At 40.8% G+C, this 19,163-nt stretch overlaps 1 protein-coding gene across 1 annotated transcript; it reads left to right on the top strand.

Moving 5' to 3' along the window:
• Nucleotides 1–253: 253 nt before the first annotated feature.
• Nucleotides 254–18,933, top strand: MYLIP (myosin regulatory light chain interacting protein). Its single transcript, XM_054381701.1, has 7 exons — nt 254–340; nt 1,419–1,609; nt 14,303–14,488; nt 15,219–15,416; nt 15,756–15,920; nt 17,790–18,210; nt 18,549–18,933. Exons 1-7 carry the CDS (start codon nt 254–256, stop codon nt 18,636–18,638), a joined length of 1,338 nt encoding a protein of 445 aa, XP_054237676.1. The 3' UTR covers nt 18,639–18,933.
• Nucleotides 18,934–19,163: the final 230 nt, after the last annotated feature.

Here is a 19,163-nt window from a genome sequence, read left to right as displayed (position 1 = left end):
CATTGGTCCGCAGGTGCCGCTCGGGGTGGGAAGGGGGAGACGGAGGGTATATGTAGAGGGAGCAGAGCCGGCGGAGCGTAAGCAGTGAGGGTAGTGTGCTAGGCGGTGGCTGTTAGTCCGGGCGTGGGCGGGCGGTGGCCGGGGTACGCGTGCCTGCCTGAGCCTGTATCGTCAGCTGCGATTCTCCGCCGGCCGCAGCAGCTGCTCCGGGTATCCGTGACGGCGGCGGCGGCGGCGCTGGCTGTCCCCAGCCATGCTGTGTTATGTGACCAGGCCGGACGCGGTGGTGATGGAGGTAGAGGTAGAGGCGAAAGCAAACGGCGAGGACTGCCTCAACCAGGTGAGGGGTTGCGCTCTCCTCCCCGCCGTCCTGCTGCCTTCCTGGGTTGCAAGAGCTCGGTGTGTGTGTGGCAGTGGCGTATGTGGGGTTAATTGTGACCGCCGGGCAGCGGGGAGCGTTGGTCCCTGACAGGCACGCAGCGGCTTTGTCGGACAGAGAGCAAGAGGGGCGCGAAGAGCGGGGCCTCGGCAGCTCGCGGCACCGCCGGCGCGCTCTCCGGCCGTTGAGGGCGGCCGTGGCGCGAGGCAGGGCCGTGTGGGGGCGGCCGCCGCGGTGGGGGCGGGGAGCTGCTGCCGCCGCAGTCTCCCTGCTGTTCTCTGGGTTCTTTTTTTTCGTGTTTTTTTTTTCTTTGAGTGTCCTTTTTCCGCCCCCCCCCCCCCCCCGCCCTTCATTATGAATGCTGAGGTTGCTGCATCCCCCCCGCCGCGAGTGCTCTCCGGCCCTTCCGCTTTACAGCGCGTTTTGAGAGGGCGGGCTTCGGCCTCCCTGCTACAACCCGTTCCGTCCCTAAGGTGGGGGGCACGGGTGGGACCTGCCTGGCCGGGGTGATGCCGCACAGGCGGTGCCCGAATGGTCTCCGTGGCCTGCTGGGACCGTGCTGGCCCAAGCTGCAGTCCAGGTGCTCTTGTCCTTCTGTTACCATCGCCTCGATGTGGCTGCAGCGGCTGCCGTGAGGATGCTGGAGAGAGCCAAAACAGAGCAGCCCAGCCTGTTGGTGGCATCTAAATAAAACTTGTGGGTTGTACTTTTTTCTAATTCTGGCCTAGAAGGTGCTATTGGCTGTGATGTTGACTCTCTTCTTCTGGAAATGCGCTCTCTTAAGTTCCCGGCCTGGGGGGTGAGAAGGGGAAACGGAATTTGACTGTGGAATTCCATGTAGCTTTCAGGTAGTAGAGAAATTCCAGTTTATTCTTAGTATTCGTCTGTGTGCAACTTAACATCCAGTTAAGAAATCTTTTATAAAAAGGTGCTTACAGAATGATGTATTTTTTTTTTGGTAGTCTGAAACGGTACTTGGTTCAGATAATACTTGATATCATTGTCTTGTAGCCTCGCAATAAAGAACCTCTTATTTCAGGTTTGCAGAAGGTTGGGAATAATAGAAGTTGATTATTTTGGACTGCAGTTCACTGGCAGCAAAGGGGAGAATTTGTGGCTTAATTTGAGGAACAGGATCTCCCAGCAGATGGATGGTTTAGCCCCTTATCGATTGAAATTAAGAGTCAAGTTTTTTGTAGAGCCACATCTTATTTTACAAGAACAGACAAGGTAAGTTAAAGATAGTTGTAAGTATATTCAAGTTACTTTGTTTTCAGTTTCTATAACTTATGAAAGCGATTACACATTTGTTGTATTTATTCCACTGGTCATCTTGCTTGATGTTTCTGTATAGTTTTGAAATCTTAGTGTTATTTAAATGTATTATTCCTTTTTCATTTTCTAAAATAATAAAGCTGGTAATATTGTAGATGTCATGTAGCTACCAGTAAGTAATGAGTATAGGTAATTCCATGAGCACTTAATGCTGAAAGTGAAAGAAACTAAGCTACCAGTGGCGAATTATTTATATGGTATTTGCGTGTCCGACAGTAACCCCTTCAGTGGTGTTACTCCAGGTCGTTTGAAACCACTGGTACAGAAAGGCAGGAAACAATTCCTCCCACAGAGCAAAAAAACTTACTGAGTTCCTTTTTGTCTGGTATTATGTTACACTAACTTTCAAATGGCTATGGGCCTTTTGAGGCTACAAAAGAAACAGCTGTTTCACTTCTGTGAACAGTCTTAACTACATTGCTTTGCTGTTAGCCAGTTGTAAGAATTGGTTTTGTAAGATTAATAGTACTTGCTTTTACTCCTTGAGTTTGATTGCCATGTGAATTGCAACTGAGCTATCCTTAAAGAAAGCAGAGCACATACCTGTTTTATCCTCACCTTTCAGTGGATTTTTCCTGTTAGTTGTATATAGTACAGTTAATGTAAGTGGGGCAGACTGAAATTAGTGTCTATATGATAGTGACAAAATATGTTTTCACTACCACCTTAATTTGGTACTTTTGGAATTAAGACCATGGATACAATGTGGCTGCTCTGCACAGAGTATTTGTCTAAAGAATTTGTTCAGTTTGACAGCACGATTTAGTGTTTGTAGGAAAAAAGTTTTGAGTTAGGACCATGCACATGTTTCTTGAACTGATGTGCAGGGGAGAGGCTTCTGGAGAGCAGTGGCTTCAGCTCATCAATCTGATTGAAGTTTTTGGGATTTTGTGGAGTTAGCCCCTAGGTGTCCTATATAATAGCTTTATAGGCAGATGCAAATTCCAGTTTGGAGGTACCTTATTTTTTTGCAAGATGAATTTTCTGTAGCATATCTTTGGGCTCTGAGTATTTTCCTTAAATTAATTTATACTCCTTGAAATATTCTTAGTGAGGATAAGTATAAACCCAGATAACAAAGTCTTTCTATGTAGAACAAAGGGAGCAAAATAATTTTATAACTGATGATGCAGCAGAGATTGCGCTGAGCATATTTGTGTCTGTCTCCATGCTCTAAATCAGAATGAATTTGAGAAAACCTAGAGCTGACATGATTGGCATTTTTATGCTATCCTTGATGAATGTTTACCAGGTTTTTGCAGACACCTGTGTTCCTGCCTTCAACACTGTCAGTGCAGGACTTGGCAGGTTGTGCAAGTTAATAGAGGGCTTGAATTGGTGAAACATACCCCAGGGGCCTAAAAGACAGGTTGTGTAGGGAGAACAACAGCTTGTGTGTGTACATCAAAGGAGCAAGTGCTTGTCCACTGTAAAGATGGTAAGTGGGATAAGCTTTCTTTTATGTATGAAATGTGAATGTCCTAAATCTAATGTTTTAGTACTGAGGCACAATCATCAGAAGAGCTGTTAAAAATCTACTCTGGAAATACTTATTTTGTAAAGTAACTGGCATTGAAACTAGAATTTAACATCATTCTGTTTTGAAAACATGAATAGTCCTGAGGCCTCAGCTAAGCTGTTCAGTCTACATCCTGAGAATTTTTAGCTTTCCTGATAGAAATACAAGTTGCAAACCAGTTTGCAGTAACTGGCTTCTAGTTGTATATGCCCAGTAGTCTGTGGGTTGCAGACCTAGAATTCCATAGTGCTTGTGATCAATGTGTATTTCTGTGCTGCTGACAGTTTTAGTAGATTAAATTTTTTATGCTGGGGTATGCTTGAGGATTTGCATATACACATAACTGTCTTCACATTGGTTGCATTTAAGCATGTGTGGTAACAAGAAGCTGAAAAACTTGTTAAACCTGTCACTGAACTTCACATCAATAGTTATGTCATAGACTTGTAAGGATTAGCTGCACAACTGGAGCACTGACACCTTCTGTCTTATCTTAGAAAATCAGTGTACTGGTTGACAAACCATGATGGGTATCCTTGGTTGCTTTCAGCAGTTACGTGCACAACTCATGTAGAGGGTGTTTCTGGCAGTTGTTGCCTTCTGGTCCCTTGTGTGTAGAACACTGGGGAAATTTGTCTTGCTGCCTCTGGCGTTGTTTTTAGATAAAAATCAGATGCATGTCGAGACTGCTTTTGGAATCTGGGAAGCTGCAAGTAATTCCAAGTTTTGTTATGCTTCATAATGATTATAGTGGATGTTGTGACTGAGTTGTTTTGTCTATACTTAGGAAGCTTTGTAAACCTCAGTCCAATTGCTTCAATAGAAATCCTTGCCTTGCACCTCAGTTTGACTCAGGAGTATGTTTGTAGCAATTTAACATTCAGGTTTCTATGGCCTATGTGAAAAGCTATCTAGCCAACTCAGCATCATCAGTTACCTTTCATTGGTGTGTGTTTTAATCTTACACAAAGGAAGTTCTCTTATTACTGAGAGCAAAGACAGCAGGTTATTGTACTTTTGACTGCTGTAGCAACAATCTACTTTCACCAGGTCCTTTGTGAATGGGAGAATTCATGGAAGGAAAAAACCTTCCTACTACACTTTCTTTTCTTTTACAGGGTTGTAACTGGTTTATTTCTATTGTTCTTTGGATCTCAGTTTCAGTTTTTAGTTTAACTGCACGGTGCTGAATTTTTGTAGATTGGAATTGCTTTCAGTGGAATCGAAGTGCTTCAGTGGAAGAATGCTTTTCAAATTTAATATGCTGTTGTCAAGTAGAGGTGTACAAACAAGTCTGAAATGTGAATGATATGCTTTTTTAAAGGAGTTGGAACAACCTCACTGTTTTTTTGACTGGAAAATTGCATTGACTTGAAAATTACATTGACTTGAAAAGGACTGATATCATTCTACTTAAAAGATAGATGTGATCATCCAAGATCTAGACTATTTGGATTTGGTGATACTAAAGCCTCAATAATTCTATGATTCTATAAACTTTTCCTTATGTCATGTTTGTTTGCACTGTTTCTTGTTAGAATCATAGAATTGTTTTGGTTGGACATCACATCTGTCTTTTAAATACCTGTACCCCTTTTCCTGGCTCTTTTCCAGGGCTTGACAACCCTTTCAGTGAAGAGATTTTTCCTAATATCCAAATTAAACTGCAGCTGCGATTTGCAACTGCAACTTGAGGCCATTTTCTCTTGCTTGTTGCTTGGGAGAATGAACCAACCCCCCCCTTGCTATAGCCTCCTTTCAGGTAGTTACAGAGAGTGAGGTCTCCCCTAAGCCTGCTTTCTTTCAGGCTAAACAATTCTACTTCCCTCAGCTGCTCCTCACAAGACCCTTTCTCCAAACCCTTCATCTTCCTTGCTCTTTTCTCGACCTGCTCAAACATGTCAATGTCTTTTCTTGTAGTGAGGGCTCCCAAACTAGGTCATGCAACAGTTAGTAAAAAAAAAAAAATCAAAACCACAAACAAAAAAAGAGCAGGTTGTTTTGTCAGTGATTTATGGGCGTTCTGTGTTTTGGTTTTTGTGTTGACTTTTCCAGCGAGGAGCTGGGACTTAGAAATGATTATCTTTCACTGCTCGGGAGACTTTGTGATAGGGGGAGAAAAGGGGACTTACCGCGGGGTGCGGAGCGGTGTAACCCCAGGTCAGAGACCGGCAGTAACCTCAGCTCTGTTAATCAGCGGCTGCAGCAGGCCGCTGCAGGTCGGGGAGTGCAGCTCCCCATTGGCTCGCACCGTCTCGGGCAGAAAGCTTTGCTTGGCCTAAAAGCTATCTTTGTGAAACACGGAGCTGAGAGGTCTTGAAACTTGCATCCACCGTCACGAGAGTGTGTGCCGAGCTGCAGAAGAGGCGAATTGTGCCAAATCCTCATCCAGGAGAACTGTGTTTTTCAGTGTGGCAGATAAAGATGACATTGCAGTAACTGGACAAAAAATTCAGAAGCAAGTAATTTTTGAGTAATGTAACATTTATCCAAATGTACTTCAAAATGGGCTAAGTTACTTGTGTAATATCACTGAAAATCCAATATTCCTATATAAGCCATGACAATTTAACATCTCAGTTTCTAACAAATCATACAGTTTCACCAAGTGTTCAAAAGAGCTGTATTTTGCCAGTCTTGAGATGGGCAATCATTTTGGAAGCTGTTGAAAAGTTGTGTGATGTTTGCTAGTATGTATTTACAAAGTACTCTGGGTTTGCATCATTGTTCAGGTCTAGTAATTATAATTAAGAACTGTCTTGTAAAATGGTTGAAGCAGTTAGATGTGTAGTATGTAGAAAATCAGAGAAACATGCTGTTATCTTACTGGTTAGCCAATGCAGCAGTGTTGTGGTTTGTGTTACAATGCAGTAAAACAATCTGCTGTAACAGGCACCAGGATGAGTTTAATGGATCTGTTTGTTTAAATTAGGGCTGAATTGCAGCTGGTAACCTTTCACCCACTTAGTTGAGAACAAATAAGATCCTGAAAAACAATTTTGTAACTGTGATGGCTTTGCTTTTTCTTATGGAGTGGTCTTACCTGCTTTAAAGAGCATTGTATTATGTTGCTAAGGTACCTTTACCAATATATGTGTACAATTACAATTCCCTTAGACTCTAGAGTTGAAAATTTACTTCACAGTAGGCAAGAGCCTTAAGCTGTGGTGTAAGGGATGTCATACCCAAAGAGAACAGATGTTTCTTTGGGATGTATACTAAGATTTCATGCTGGTAGTCTAGCAAGAGAATGGGTTCTTTTGGCTCTATTTCTAGTTAAGGAATTATGAGTTGTATACAGGAACTTTATGGCTAAAGGGTTGGGATTTGTCACTGTTTTCAGTGGCAGCAAAGTTTAGAGCTTAAAACTTTTAATATAGTCTTTAGATATCTAACTGCCCTGTTTTCCTTTCCTAGAATGTAGTAGAAACAAAGCTTTCAGTGCACAACTTTGAATCCTGATGCACAGAGTTGTCTTCAGTGAGCCAAGAAAGAAATTAATCCTATATTGTACACTTTTCATAGCACTTACAATTCCATTTGCAATAATGAAGTGATTTGTGTCCTGTAGTGATTTCATTGTAGTGAAATACAGATGTCTATTTCTGGTAGTGGTGTTCAGTATAGTCAACCTGCATAAATGGTTTCAGAGAAAGGCAAAAAGCAACTGAGGTGATGTCTAGGTTTGTGACTTTACTGGCATAGTTTTTTGTGAAATGGACTGTCTGATGAAATCTCCTTGCAGCTTCCTCTTTTTGCAGCATTTCTTTCAAATTATTTGTGCAACTGAAATACACTAATCACAACGTACTTTTGATTTTACTGAGGGATTTAATAGGCACAAAACTTAAACTGTATGAAAAGCACTGAGACAAAAATGAGGATACAAAATGAATATGAAATTACCAGTGTATCTGAAGAAAGCATGTCATCCTATTCTAATTCTAAAAATCCTTTTTCTTTTGGAAAGGAAAAAATTCTGACTGGGCAGTGACTAAAGAAGTCTAGCTTTGGCAAACTTCACGTTTTCTCCTTGAATCAAGTTTTTGTGTGCTGTTTTGAACTATCAAACTCAAAGGAAATGTTCTGTAATTGAATATACAGGAATATTCAGTTAGCATGAGTGAGGAGGGAGAACTATGGGGCTGGTTTAGATTATATAGACTGTCTTTTGTACTAATGCTGTCATGTGTACAACTCAGACTACAAGTGAAATGGAAAGTTCTGCTTGTTCTTAAAGCTGTCACTAGTTGTTCAGTGTCCCAAAATGTTTGGCAGGTTTTAAGATGGGAGCCATGACCATTGATGATTGGTAAAGTTCAGAGCTGCAAAGATTTTTTTTTTTTTGTGCATATTTAAAGCCTGGTGGTGTTTAAGGCTGGGTTGGATGAGGCCTTGAGCAAGCTGGGCTAGTGAAAGGTGTCTCTGCCTATGGCAGGGCATTGGAACTAGATGATTTCTTTAGCTCCCTTCCAACCTAACCCATTCTATGAATCTATGCAATTCCCTCCTCCCTTTGGTTTCTCAAAAGCTAGAGGTGTCTGCACATTCAAGTCTGGTTCTGGAAGTGCGAGGTGCTACTGACATGTTAATTTTAGGGTGATTTTATTGAAGTCTTTGCTTTTGGCATGTTCATTGCTAGCAGTGTTGGTTTCACCAGAAAAATTGAGATTCTGGGAGAAAGAGGGGAGAGAAGGGAATTAGAAACATCTTACTCCTAGTCAGGTCAGGTCCCAGACATTTTGTTTTCTAGTAACTGATTTTCACATTCCAGATTATAAGCCCCACTAAAACCAACTTAGTTGATATGGGATGTGGTGGATGCCCCAGCCCTGGAGACATTCAACATCAGACTTATGTGGCCTTGGGCAGCCTGATCTAGTTGGAGGTGTCCCTGCTGACAGCAATGCTGTTGGACAAGATGACCTTTGAGGTTGGATGAGATGACCTTTGAGGATCTCTTCCAACCCAATGCAGTCTGTAAATCTAAGAAATGCAACTTTGGCAAGAGGAGTTAAAAGCTGCAGAATGTTAAGAGAATATTGGGGTGAGAGGTAGGAAACATACTGTTGGTCTGACTTGACTTGCTTCTCAACTGCTGAATGATGCAGGAAGAAACTAGTTTCTTATATGGTGATCAAATGGACATTCTGCTAGCATTATTGAAAAATGTAACTTTTGGAGGACTTAAACAGTTGGTTTTTATTTTTAAAGCAGCTTCTTGTTTTCAAACTTGGTGAAAAGTTCCATTAAGTGTAAAAGTCTAACACTGAAAAGTCCTTGGAAAACTGAGTGCCTTTTATTGTACAACCTGAACATTGTTAGAGGTGGGAAAAGCTTTAACAGATCGGGTTCTTTTAATTGTCTAGAGAATTCCTATAGGGGAGAGACTCTGGATTGAGTGCCATTAAGTGATTAGGAAACTATCTAATTTACAGAAACTTATATGAGTACTTTCTGGTAACTAATTGAATTTGTCACATGACCAGTTTTATTACAGATGATTTATTGGGTCTTTTAGACTCTGCAGAGTCAGACAAGGAACTACCTCAAGACTCCCAGTAATGTACTTTTGCATGACGGTATTTAGCGTAAATGTATCTTCTGTCTTTCTGTTTATGGATCAAAAAACCTTTTTACAGTGTTGTCAAAAAAAGAAATTTGCTTCCATAATCAGGTTCTGGGTGTGCCATGTTTTGAACCCGGAGGAGGAATGATTTTGCAATAAATATTATAACTTTTGAGAAGTGCAATCTTAGGCTGGATGGATAAATCACAATGACTTTTTCAGATGTACAAAATGTCTGCAGCCCTCACTGTCTTTCAATTTCTAGATGCTTTTCTTTCCTCAAACACCCTTAAGGATTCAAAATGAAAAAAGGAAAAAAAAAGACAACTAAACACAAACAAAGGTAAGTAACAGCAAAACAAACAAAAAACCAAGCTGCAAAACAACAAAACACAAACAGCAATGAACTTGCTACCTCAGCTTTGGCTCAGGGCAGCTGCTGTAGCACTTCAGTATGCAGTCATCCCCTGTGTCCTGGGTTAACAGGGCCTGCTTTCACAAGCCCTTCTCTCTCCCCCCACACAGCAGGGAAAGCAACACAAAAAGTCCCACAACTCTGGGTTCAGATAAAGATTTTTACTGGAAATGATACAATATACAATTACTTTAGTCTGTTTGAAGACATGCACAACAAAAATGCAGAAGCAGCATAGGCCAATGATAGAATGGTTCCCTCCATTCAAGCACATAGAAGCCAGCCCAGCAGAAAAGTCCAGCACCCCAAAACCCCAGAAACTGGAAGGAGCAACCAGAACAGGAACCCTCTTGTTACAATCTGAACTTCAAGCCCCATGATACTTTTGCTGCAGCCAGTGCTTTCTTTTTGAAACTGGCAGGATGGCAGCAGGGTATTGAATATCATCCACAGACTTGACTCAAGCCATGGCATTCTTCACCCCTTATTTTATACCATCTATGTCATGCCCAGCAGCGATTAACATCAAACAATGTACATCATACATCATTTCACTGTCTCTTCATACTCAAAATGAGGTCTTACACAGTGCACAGAATACTTCTCCCTCCTGATGCTCCGGAGTTCCACCCTGATCCAGTGGGTCTGTGACCAGTCCAAATGGTCTATTTCCATCCCTTGGGGCAGTCAATTCTAGTGATTCCTTCAACCTATCCAAGTGAAAGCAAATTGTGGCTTGCATTGTGGTGCTCTGCTTCTGACACATCCAGGTGTTAGGACTCACATGTCACACCAGAAACACAAACAGGTTCCACCCTTTGTAGTTTGGCACCAGACTCCATTGTGTGCTTGTATCTCCTAAAGGTTTTTATTCTTGTGGGTTCAGCTTGCCAATCCATCAGATCTGTATGGTCTGAAAAAACTAGTTGTCCCTCTCCTCCATCTGGTTGGAGGCAGGGTCCCTCTAGTTCTGACTGGAATCACTTGCATCTTGTGAAGGTGTTTTGGGAGTCCAGGCAGATCAGAAGTAGTATCAGCTTGTCTACTGTTTTCCACTGGAAACTGGAGCAGCATTCTTCTGGGGAGAATTTTCATGCAATTCTTGTATACTTCCTCACGCTTTCCCCATTGTCATGTAAGTAAAACCGAAGGGTATGCTGTGGCACGTACCTCACAGATTCTCCCCAATGGACAGGAAAGCACCTGCTCCTCATGGCTGAAACATGAGGCTATACCAGTGGGGAGCATAAAGTGCTCTCTTGGATTTGCCCAGTCATGTCGGACAGTTCCTTCACAGGTGAAACACGGGCTTGGACAGAGGAAGAGAGACTTCCCTTGTATTGCCAGACCCTCCTAGTCACATCATCCACTCTTTGTCCTGGGCCAGAGGTACAAAGACTGACCACCACTTGTTCTTCCTCACCTTCCCGTGATGACCTTGACTGATCCCCATCCTTTACCAGAGGAGCTGGTTTCTTTTTCTGTACAGGGGCAGCTGGTACTGGCTGGTTCTCTGGTGCAGCTGCCATGCCTATTGGTCTGCCTGTATGTCCAGAGACCACCTCTTGCCTCAGCACTCTGAACAGTGATGAGAAGGCCTTAATAGGCATGGGCCAGACCCCAACATGTCACAGTGATTTTTGTCTCTTGGGAACTTCCGAGCTGACAACAGACTTTTTCCAAACATTTCACCAGCTTGTCAGGGTTTTGGGTGAAATTCCAAACCACCAGAGGTGACCACCATCTTAGCACTTGCCAATGCTCTCACGTATTCTGCCTCTCATAATTATCTAGCCTCAGGGCAGGTCTCCAAATGGTATTATTGGAAAAGGTCTGTATTACTGTGGTCAAGACCAGGCACACATTTAAGAGATGTGACAACAGAAGCAGTCTGGTGTTGGTGTCCCAAGGATATTCGAAACCCTCAAAAGGTGAACAAGTGTTCTATTTAATTTGTCAGCTGTGTGAGATTACTGATAAATGATAGTACTGCATGCAGAACCCCTCTTAACTGAAGAAGCAGTGAAATAATCCAGTCATAACATCAAACATGTCACTAACTGTGTTTCTCCAAGGTGACAAAGAGTACCATGGAAGATAACCATAGGGAGAACAAGTTGGAAAAATGTGTAAGAGCTTGCGTAGTGTAATCAAGGAAGGCAACACAGCCAGTAAAATAAATGCCTTGACATGAAGGGAAACATACCAAAGCAGATACAGGGTGAACAAATTTGCTCTAGCAGAATTGAATTCTCTTGGTATGTCAACTTGACTCTCGGGCCCAGGCCCCACATTGGGTGCCAAATATGGACTGTCCTGGATTAATACAGCCTGCTCTCATGAGACTCCCTCTCTCCCCGCACAGATGGGAGGGAAAGACCCCTTCTAGGTTGAAATAAAGAGTTTTACTGGAAATTATACAGTGCCACAATTACCTTAGCCTGTTGGCAGAAAAATGTAACAAAAATGCAGAAGCAGCAGCAGAAGCCAGCCAAGCAGAAAAGACCCAATACCCTAAACACCCAGACACTGGAACCATCAACTGAAAGATGAAGCCTTTCATGTCACCTTGAAGTCTGAACTTCAAGCCCCATAATACTTTTGCTCCAGCCAGCACTTCCATTGTGAGACTGGCATGACAGCAGCATGGTATAGAATATCATCAACTCAACCCATGACACCCTGTCAGTCACTAACTCGTTTCACTGGAGAGTTCTGTTAAATAGTTTCAGACCTATTACAGGTGGGGTTTAGGCAATGGACTTGGGCCAGCAATGGTTTTCTTAGGTGCAGACCAATTACTTTGAAATGGACTGTTAAGTACATACGGTTTTGTCTGTTTTCTGACTTAAAAAAATAGCTTGCCGTAGTGCAAGCTAGGACATCAACTTGCATAGCTTTAGTTACTTTGCTCTGACTGTGCCATATATGTGCCGTACCTTTGGCCCCAGTGTCAGAAAAATGCAAGGTGGCTTAGTTTCTGAGATATCTTACCTTAGGTGATAGGAGCCACTTCTGAGAAGTTACTGCATGCTGTACCTTAAACTCCTTTGTCTCCCTGTGCCATTGCTGGCCTTTTAGTACTGGGATGTGACAAAGCCATATCTGTGCTGCAGTTGTTTCTGTAATACATCTGTATTTGCAGGAGTGATCTTTTTTTCAGCTCCTCTCTTGCTGTCAATAAGGTCTTCCCAGCAAGGGGAGAAGGCTGATTTTTTTTCCTCTGTAGTTTGTGCTGTCATATGCATAAAATAAACTACAAGCATTTAGTTGTGGTAGTTGTAAATGTGTGTCAGCTAATGAGAATAAAATCGTCAGATGTTTCTTTGAAGTACTGTGTGTGTAATTAGTACATAGTTACGATGACTGGAAAACCTGGTCTGATATTAGCAGAGGATCAAAGGTGCATGAAGAGAGTCATTTATTTTATGAAGTGTTGATTGGTATTTAGGCAAATGCCCACTGTTTGAGTTTTTTTGGACAGTGCTTTAGTTATTCATTGAATACTTTAGATTTATGGACTGAGCCCCAAAAGGAGTGCACATCTTAGGCGTTTTAAAAGCCACAGGCAGGCCTTTCTGAGGCCCAAGCCATGCAGAAAAGAGTTAAGAGTTAGGTCAGATAAAGGGATCAGAGCAGAGGTTTGGGACTTTCTCCAAGAAACAAGAACCTTAACAGTGGAGACAACTGTTCTGTCTGAAGTTACGGTCCTCTTGCCACTGAAGCTCTAGCATGTCTCAAACTGCTTGCAAAGGGAGGCATTGGAGCTGTGACTTGCTGCAGGAAATGAGTTGTAGGGCAGCATTTGGGGTAATTTAATACCTATTTTTTTCCTGATTTCAAAAGTTCTGGATGTGGGGCATCTTTCAGGGGAGAGTATTTTCATAGCTGCAGCATTTACCATAGGGCTAAAAGTAAACAAAAATTTTGCAAGCTATGTAGTTGTTCATGGTAGTGAAGAAGTAGCTCTGTTTGTTCTGCCGCGCATGGAATTGCAAGGAGCTGCAACAGGATGTGTGTAAGACACTGAAAAATTGCTGTTGGAAGGAAAGCTAATCACTTACTAGCATCTTGAATTTCAACCCACCACACTGATGAGTGATTCAATACAGCTCTTTAAGAAAAGTAGGCTACGCTTTATTAGAAAAGTAAAATGTCAATGTTCCATTACCGTGGATGCCACGACACATGTTCCTGTGGGCAATAGGCTTCATTTACTAAAAGATTTTTTTTTTCAGTGATACATAGCCACTCATCTGGTTTTCATAAATATGTTAAGGTTTAAGAACAAATGCTAATTTTTATTGTCTTCCTTGAGGCAAGATACAGACGAAGTTACAAAATTTAAGGTAGATTGCAGGGGAAATTATCAGCCTGCTGTTAAGTGTTGGAGGAAATTTCGAGTTGTCTAATTACCTGATCTATTAGATAATTAAGAGCAGATTGGTGAATTTTCCAACTAGATGTCAAAACTGCCTGCATCCCAAGAGTAAAGAAAGGTTTGTCTGACAAATATGCTTACACTATAGATGTTTTTGTGGTTTATCTTACAATGTGTTTTCAGGTGTTTAATGCTGTTAATCATGTTGCTGGCCAAACCATCATCTTCTTTTGGTGGCAGAGGTTTCAGCTGTGTAGAGAAAACAGGTTTCTGTGGCATGACGAATGTCTGCATTCTGGTTTCTTCACAAATTTGCTTTTCTGCAGGATAACTTGTCAATGGCAACCAAGAAAATTTAAACATTTGAAACTAATCCAAATACATTTTATTGATACCTTACTCATTGAATTGAAATTACTAGGTGGCCTTAGTAGTTAAGTAGTTCTTACTTTTAAGAAAATGATATTAAAGTGCTCGTTTCTTTTAACAGTGCTTTTAGATGTTACAAAGATGGGGCTATAAATGAAGGTAAGTGAATAATAAGATGGAGGCTCTTTTCTTTTCCTTGTGCCAGACTTTCTCTATTTGGTACATTTATTGCAAAATCTTGATTACCAAACATCTGATACATTACTTGATTTGTGTCTTGGTTACAAACATCTTGTAACATTTTGTGTAAGCAAACATTTCTGATTCTATTGCAGGCATATGTTTTTCTTGCATGTAAAAGAAGATCTTCTTGCTGGTAATCTTCAGTGTTCTTCAGAGAATGCAATTGAACTTAGTGCGTTGTTGGCACAGATGAAGTTTGGAGATTATAACCAGAACACTGCCAAGTACAATTATGAAGAGTTGTGTGCAAAAGAGCTCACCACTGCCATTTTGGAGAGGTAAAATGAGTACAATGATACAACCTCCTTTTTTGAGACCAAAAACTTAAGATCTTTCTTAAACCTTTAATTGCTGATGCTATAGTGTATCTTGTGTTGTCAGAGGTAATGATAGATAACTTTGGAGATAAACATTCAGGTTGTGTTTTGAACTAATGTTCTAATTTCAGTTTAGTTTTAAGCTCAATTGTGAGTATTTTTTGTGAAAAGCAAAAAAGTACCTGGGGAAATACAGATACCTAAATACTTGTGAGCAGGGTAATCAAATTGCAAGTATGCCTACACTTGTGAAAGAAAGTAAAAAGAAATTTATTTGGCTCAGTACCCTTAAACTGAGAAGTAAACAGAGTTCCTGAAACATCGTTACAGATCAGTTCTGAACATCAAGAAACTTGTGTGTCATAATTTCTGTTGGTTTTTTGTTTGTTTGTTTTAGTTATGAACGTAGTGGTTGTTTAAGTAATTATGTTGTGGGGAGTCTTAGTTGGAAAGCTTTGATTACATGTAGCTTTTTCATTTCAAAGCAAATACACATCAGTGTCTTTCAGTGAACGTTCTTGGGATGTTTGGGTAATTCTCAGTTCTCTCTGGTTTGTGATTACTGGAAATGTGTAGCCAGGTAAAAAGCAGGTCAGGAGCACTTAATTTAACTAGGTCATTGGAAAAACAAAGTTACAACAAGCTGCTAACAATAATGGCATTCACCTATTTTCAATCTTTTTATCAACAGCATTATTGCAAAGCACAAGGAGCTAGAAGGTCTCAGTCAAGCTTCTGCTGAATACCAAGTTCTACAGATTGTTACAACGCTGGAGAACTACGGGGTAGAGTGGCATTCAGTGAGAGATAGTGAAGGGCAAAAACTCCTTATTGGTGTTGGACCTGAAGGCATAGCCATCTGTAAAGATGACTTCAGTCCTATCAACAGGTAAGTGTTTTGTGGAACCATTTTCATCTGCTTTTCTGATTTGCTGAGCATGCTTGTAGTTTTTACATAAATACACAAAACTGCTCTCTGATTTACTAAAAGGAGCTGTTAGAATGTAGGGTCTGAGGTCACTATCTGCTTATAATTGAGATGACAGCTGGCCTTAATGCTCTTGATTTTATTTGTATGCGCTTTTGAGGCGGCATATTCAATCCAGCATTGCAGACAACAACTGGAGATCATTGTAACTTCTGATGAAACTGCTCTGTAGCAGTTTGTGGAAAATGCCTTTATCCTTAAAAGCTAAATAACCTTTCTTTTTTATATATTCATTTACAGAATTGCTTATCCTGTTGTTCAAATGGCAACTCAGTCTGGGAAGAATGTCTATCTGACTATTACCAAGGAGTCTGGTAATAGTGTAGTTCTCTTGTTTAAGATGATTAGTACAAGGGCAGCAAGTGGACTCTACAGAGCAATTACAGAGACACATGCATTTTACAGGTCAGTATTGCCACTAGAGGCAACTGCTGCTGCTTTTTACTGCAGTATTTGAATTAAGTGCTTAAGCATCCAGCAGCCTGCCTGCATCTCGGTTCTTTTGCAAAATTTCATTCTTTGCAGTCTACTTTCCTCTTAAGTCGAGAAGCTGAACAGGTCTTTGCCGCTTTCCATTTTGTGGCATGGGAATGCAAGACAAGTAAGCAAAATTTCTCAGTCTAGTGCAATAAATAACAGCTCTTCAGAATATAAACTTACAGCGTTTTTTGATACTTCATAAACAAGATGTACAATTTTTGTCCCCGTGCAAGAGGGAGAACGAGAGCGCAAAGGAGATCAAAGATCCTGTCCAGAATCTGTAGATGCAGCTCTTATGCACATATGCTTTTTCTCCTTTTTCTCCTCCAGTTGATAGAAGTTATTTGTATGCCACCTTCCCATCCCACATATTTAAATCTTCCTACAGTTCCACTGTCGTTGCCCATATGCACAGGACTTTGTTTCGTGCCAGAAGCTATCCGTTCATTCTTTTTAATCCTGTTGTTCTTTGGAGCGCTAGACTCATTTGTTGTTTGCTGACTTTTGTAAATCTCTTTTCATTCCTACTCAGGTCCAACATTGATAAGTAGAACTAAGTAGTAAAGACACTCAGTTTTTGTATGTATTTTTTGAGGAAGCACCTTCAGCGCATCATTACAGACACCTGGAGATCATTTTAACTTTGATGAAAGTGCAATGTAGCAGTTTATGGAAAGTGCCTTTATCCTTAAAAGCTAACTAACCTTTCCTTTTTTAATATTCATTTATAGGATTGCTTAGCCAAAGACACTTGGTGTTTTCTCTCTTAACTACCACATACTGGTTTCAATTACTTCAAGAGAAGAAATGGACTTAAAGCAGAGGATACATTCACTAGGCAAAGATCTCTCCAGCTTTTCAAATTAGATCATTTCAATAGTTACAGCAATTAACATCAACCAGCTGTCTTTCTAACCACTGCTTATTTTTTGGGTCTGATGTTAAGCATGTCTTGTTCTGCTCTGTAATTACATGCCATTCCTCTGCTGCTTTGCACTCTTCATACTTTTTTCCAGGCTACTCAAACAAACATAACTTCTTAAATCAGTCTTAACTTTTTGGTCTTTGGCTCTGCTTCTAACTTCTGCTGTCCTTTGCAGTTTCTGATTTTATTTGTAGCATAATTTTGGTTAGGCAATAGCGTTTGGCTATAAGCTTAGATCTTTGATCTTAGACCCTGTGAGGCCCTGTTGGGTGTTTGTATTTGGTTTTCTACGTTGTCTAGGGAAATTACTTGCCTTAATAGGCTTTCTGTGGATTTTAAGTGTCACAGAAATATGTAATAGGCATGGTTGGGGTGGCTGAAATACGCAGCAGCAAATACTAATGGATTAATTCTCTGTACTGCATTCACACTGGTTCCCTTCAGATGATATAATACTAGTATGTAAAGTACTGAGAGGAAATTTAGTTAAAGACGTTACTTGACTATGTGCTAAATTCTTTAGAGCATGTCTAAAGAAAGAGCTGTTAGGCCAAAGATTAATCGTTGGAATTCTTTAATGCAGTGTTTGGAAATTGCCATGTAAAAGAGGTGTTGCAAATCTGAACTCTAGATTAAGCAAGTGTTGTTTCTTTATATAATGTGTTAAGGCCCTTTTCATGGGCAGCTCTTAAAATAACTGTCAGTTTTTCACTTTATACTTTTCAAAGAGTTGTCACACAAACAATATTTAAGAGCTTAGTTTGGTTGAATTTCAGTGCTGTTACTTTTAACTTTGGGAAAAAATTATTGTAGGGATAGTTTTACTGGTATTAACTAACCAAGCTTGCATTTGTCCTCTTGTTTTATAGGTGTGACACTGTCACCAGTGCTGTCATGATGCAGTATAGCAGAGACTTAAAGGGCCACCTAGCATCTCTATTCCTGAATGAAAACATTAATCTTGGTAAAAAATATGTCTTTGACATTAAAAGAACATCAAAAGAAGTTTATGATCATGCAAGGCGAGCTCTTTACAATGCTGGCATTGTGGATCTTGTTTCAAGAAGTGACCAAACCCCACCAAGTTCCCCCCTTAAGTCTTCAGAAAGTAGCATGAACTGCGACAATTGTGAGGGTCTTAGCTGCCAGCAAACAAAAGCTCTGCAAGAGAAGTTGCGGAAGCTGAAGGAGTCCATGCTTTGTATGGTGTGTTGTGAAGAAGAAATCAATTCAACCTTTTGTCCGTGTGGCCACACAGTATGCTGCAAGACCTGCGCTGCCCAATTACAGGTAATTGCCATGCTATTGAGATGTGACTTAACCAAACACCTGGAAGTTTTGATTTTCTGAATATCTAAGAGTCATGGATTAATACATTTATGTTGATATTCTAGTGAAACATTTTTTAAAAACAATCTGTTCAGATGATGTTGGAAAAGGTGAGCTTTAGCTGTGCTAACTTTACTGATGTGAGGGTAAGAATTAGCTGCATGTTTCTGACAACAGCCACCATTAAAGTATGGAGACGATGGAAAATTGCTGTTACATGTACATGGAGGGAAGTCTCCAAAAAGTGTAGACACACAAAATACCAAGTAAGCTAATTTCCTAATGTTTTTCCTTTCCAGTCATGTCCTGTTTGCAGATCTCGTGTAGAGCATGTCCAGCACGTGTACTTGCCAACCCACACCAGTCTTCTCAATCTGACTGTGATATGATCTACGATCTACTTTAAAACCATCATGTACTCTTTAAACTGCACTAATATGAAATGCAACCATTGATTGTGAAGAAGGCATTCGCTCTGGCACCTACCCACAATCAAAAGCAAAACCACTGCATTTCTTCACATAAATATTCTTCCTTCAGCATGTCCAAAATGGTTTGGGGCATCTTTTGAGAGCAGAAGCGTAATCAATTCATGTTACTTAGGAGAAGGATGTGTAAGTTTGTAGCAAGGCAGCATTGCCACAAAGCTTGGTAACCTGGAGAAATGTGGTGCACGCACATCAATATACCCAGTGAGAGCAATGCAGCCTTCTGTTTTACACTCTGAAAATCCTTTTCTAGTACTGGCATTCCATTTATTTTAATGGTGAGACTGGCTTTTACAAATATCAGTTTAGTATGCCTCATAGTTTCTGCTTTTAGTAAACTGCTTTAAAGAGGAGAGAACTTCTTTTAAAAAATGGTTCTTAAATTAAAGTTACAAGGCTTCATCAAGCAGCTGTGTTTTAACTCAG

This window comes from Indicator indicator, chromosome 6 (assembly GCF_027791375.1).
Source record: "Indicator indicator isolate 239-I01 chromosome 6, UM_Iind_1.1, whole genome shotgun sequence".
Taxonomy (NCBI): domain Eukaryota; kingdom Metazoa; phylum Chordata; class Aves; order Piciformes; family Indicatoridae; genus Indicator; species Indicator indicator.
The sequence above is the reverse complement of the archived record's forward strand: the minus strand, read 5'-3'. Positions and strand labels throughout refer to the sequence as shown.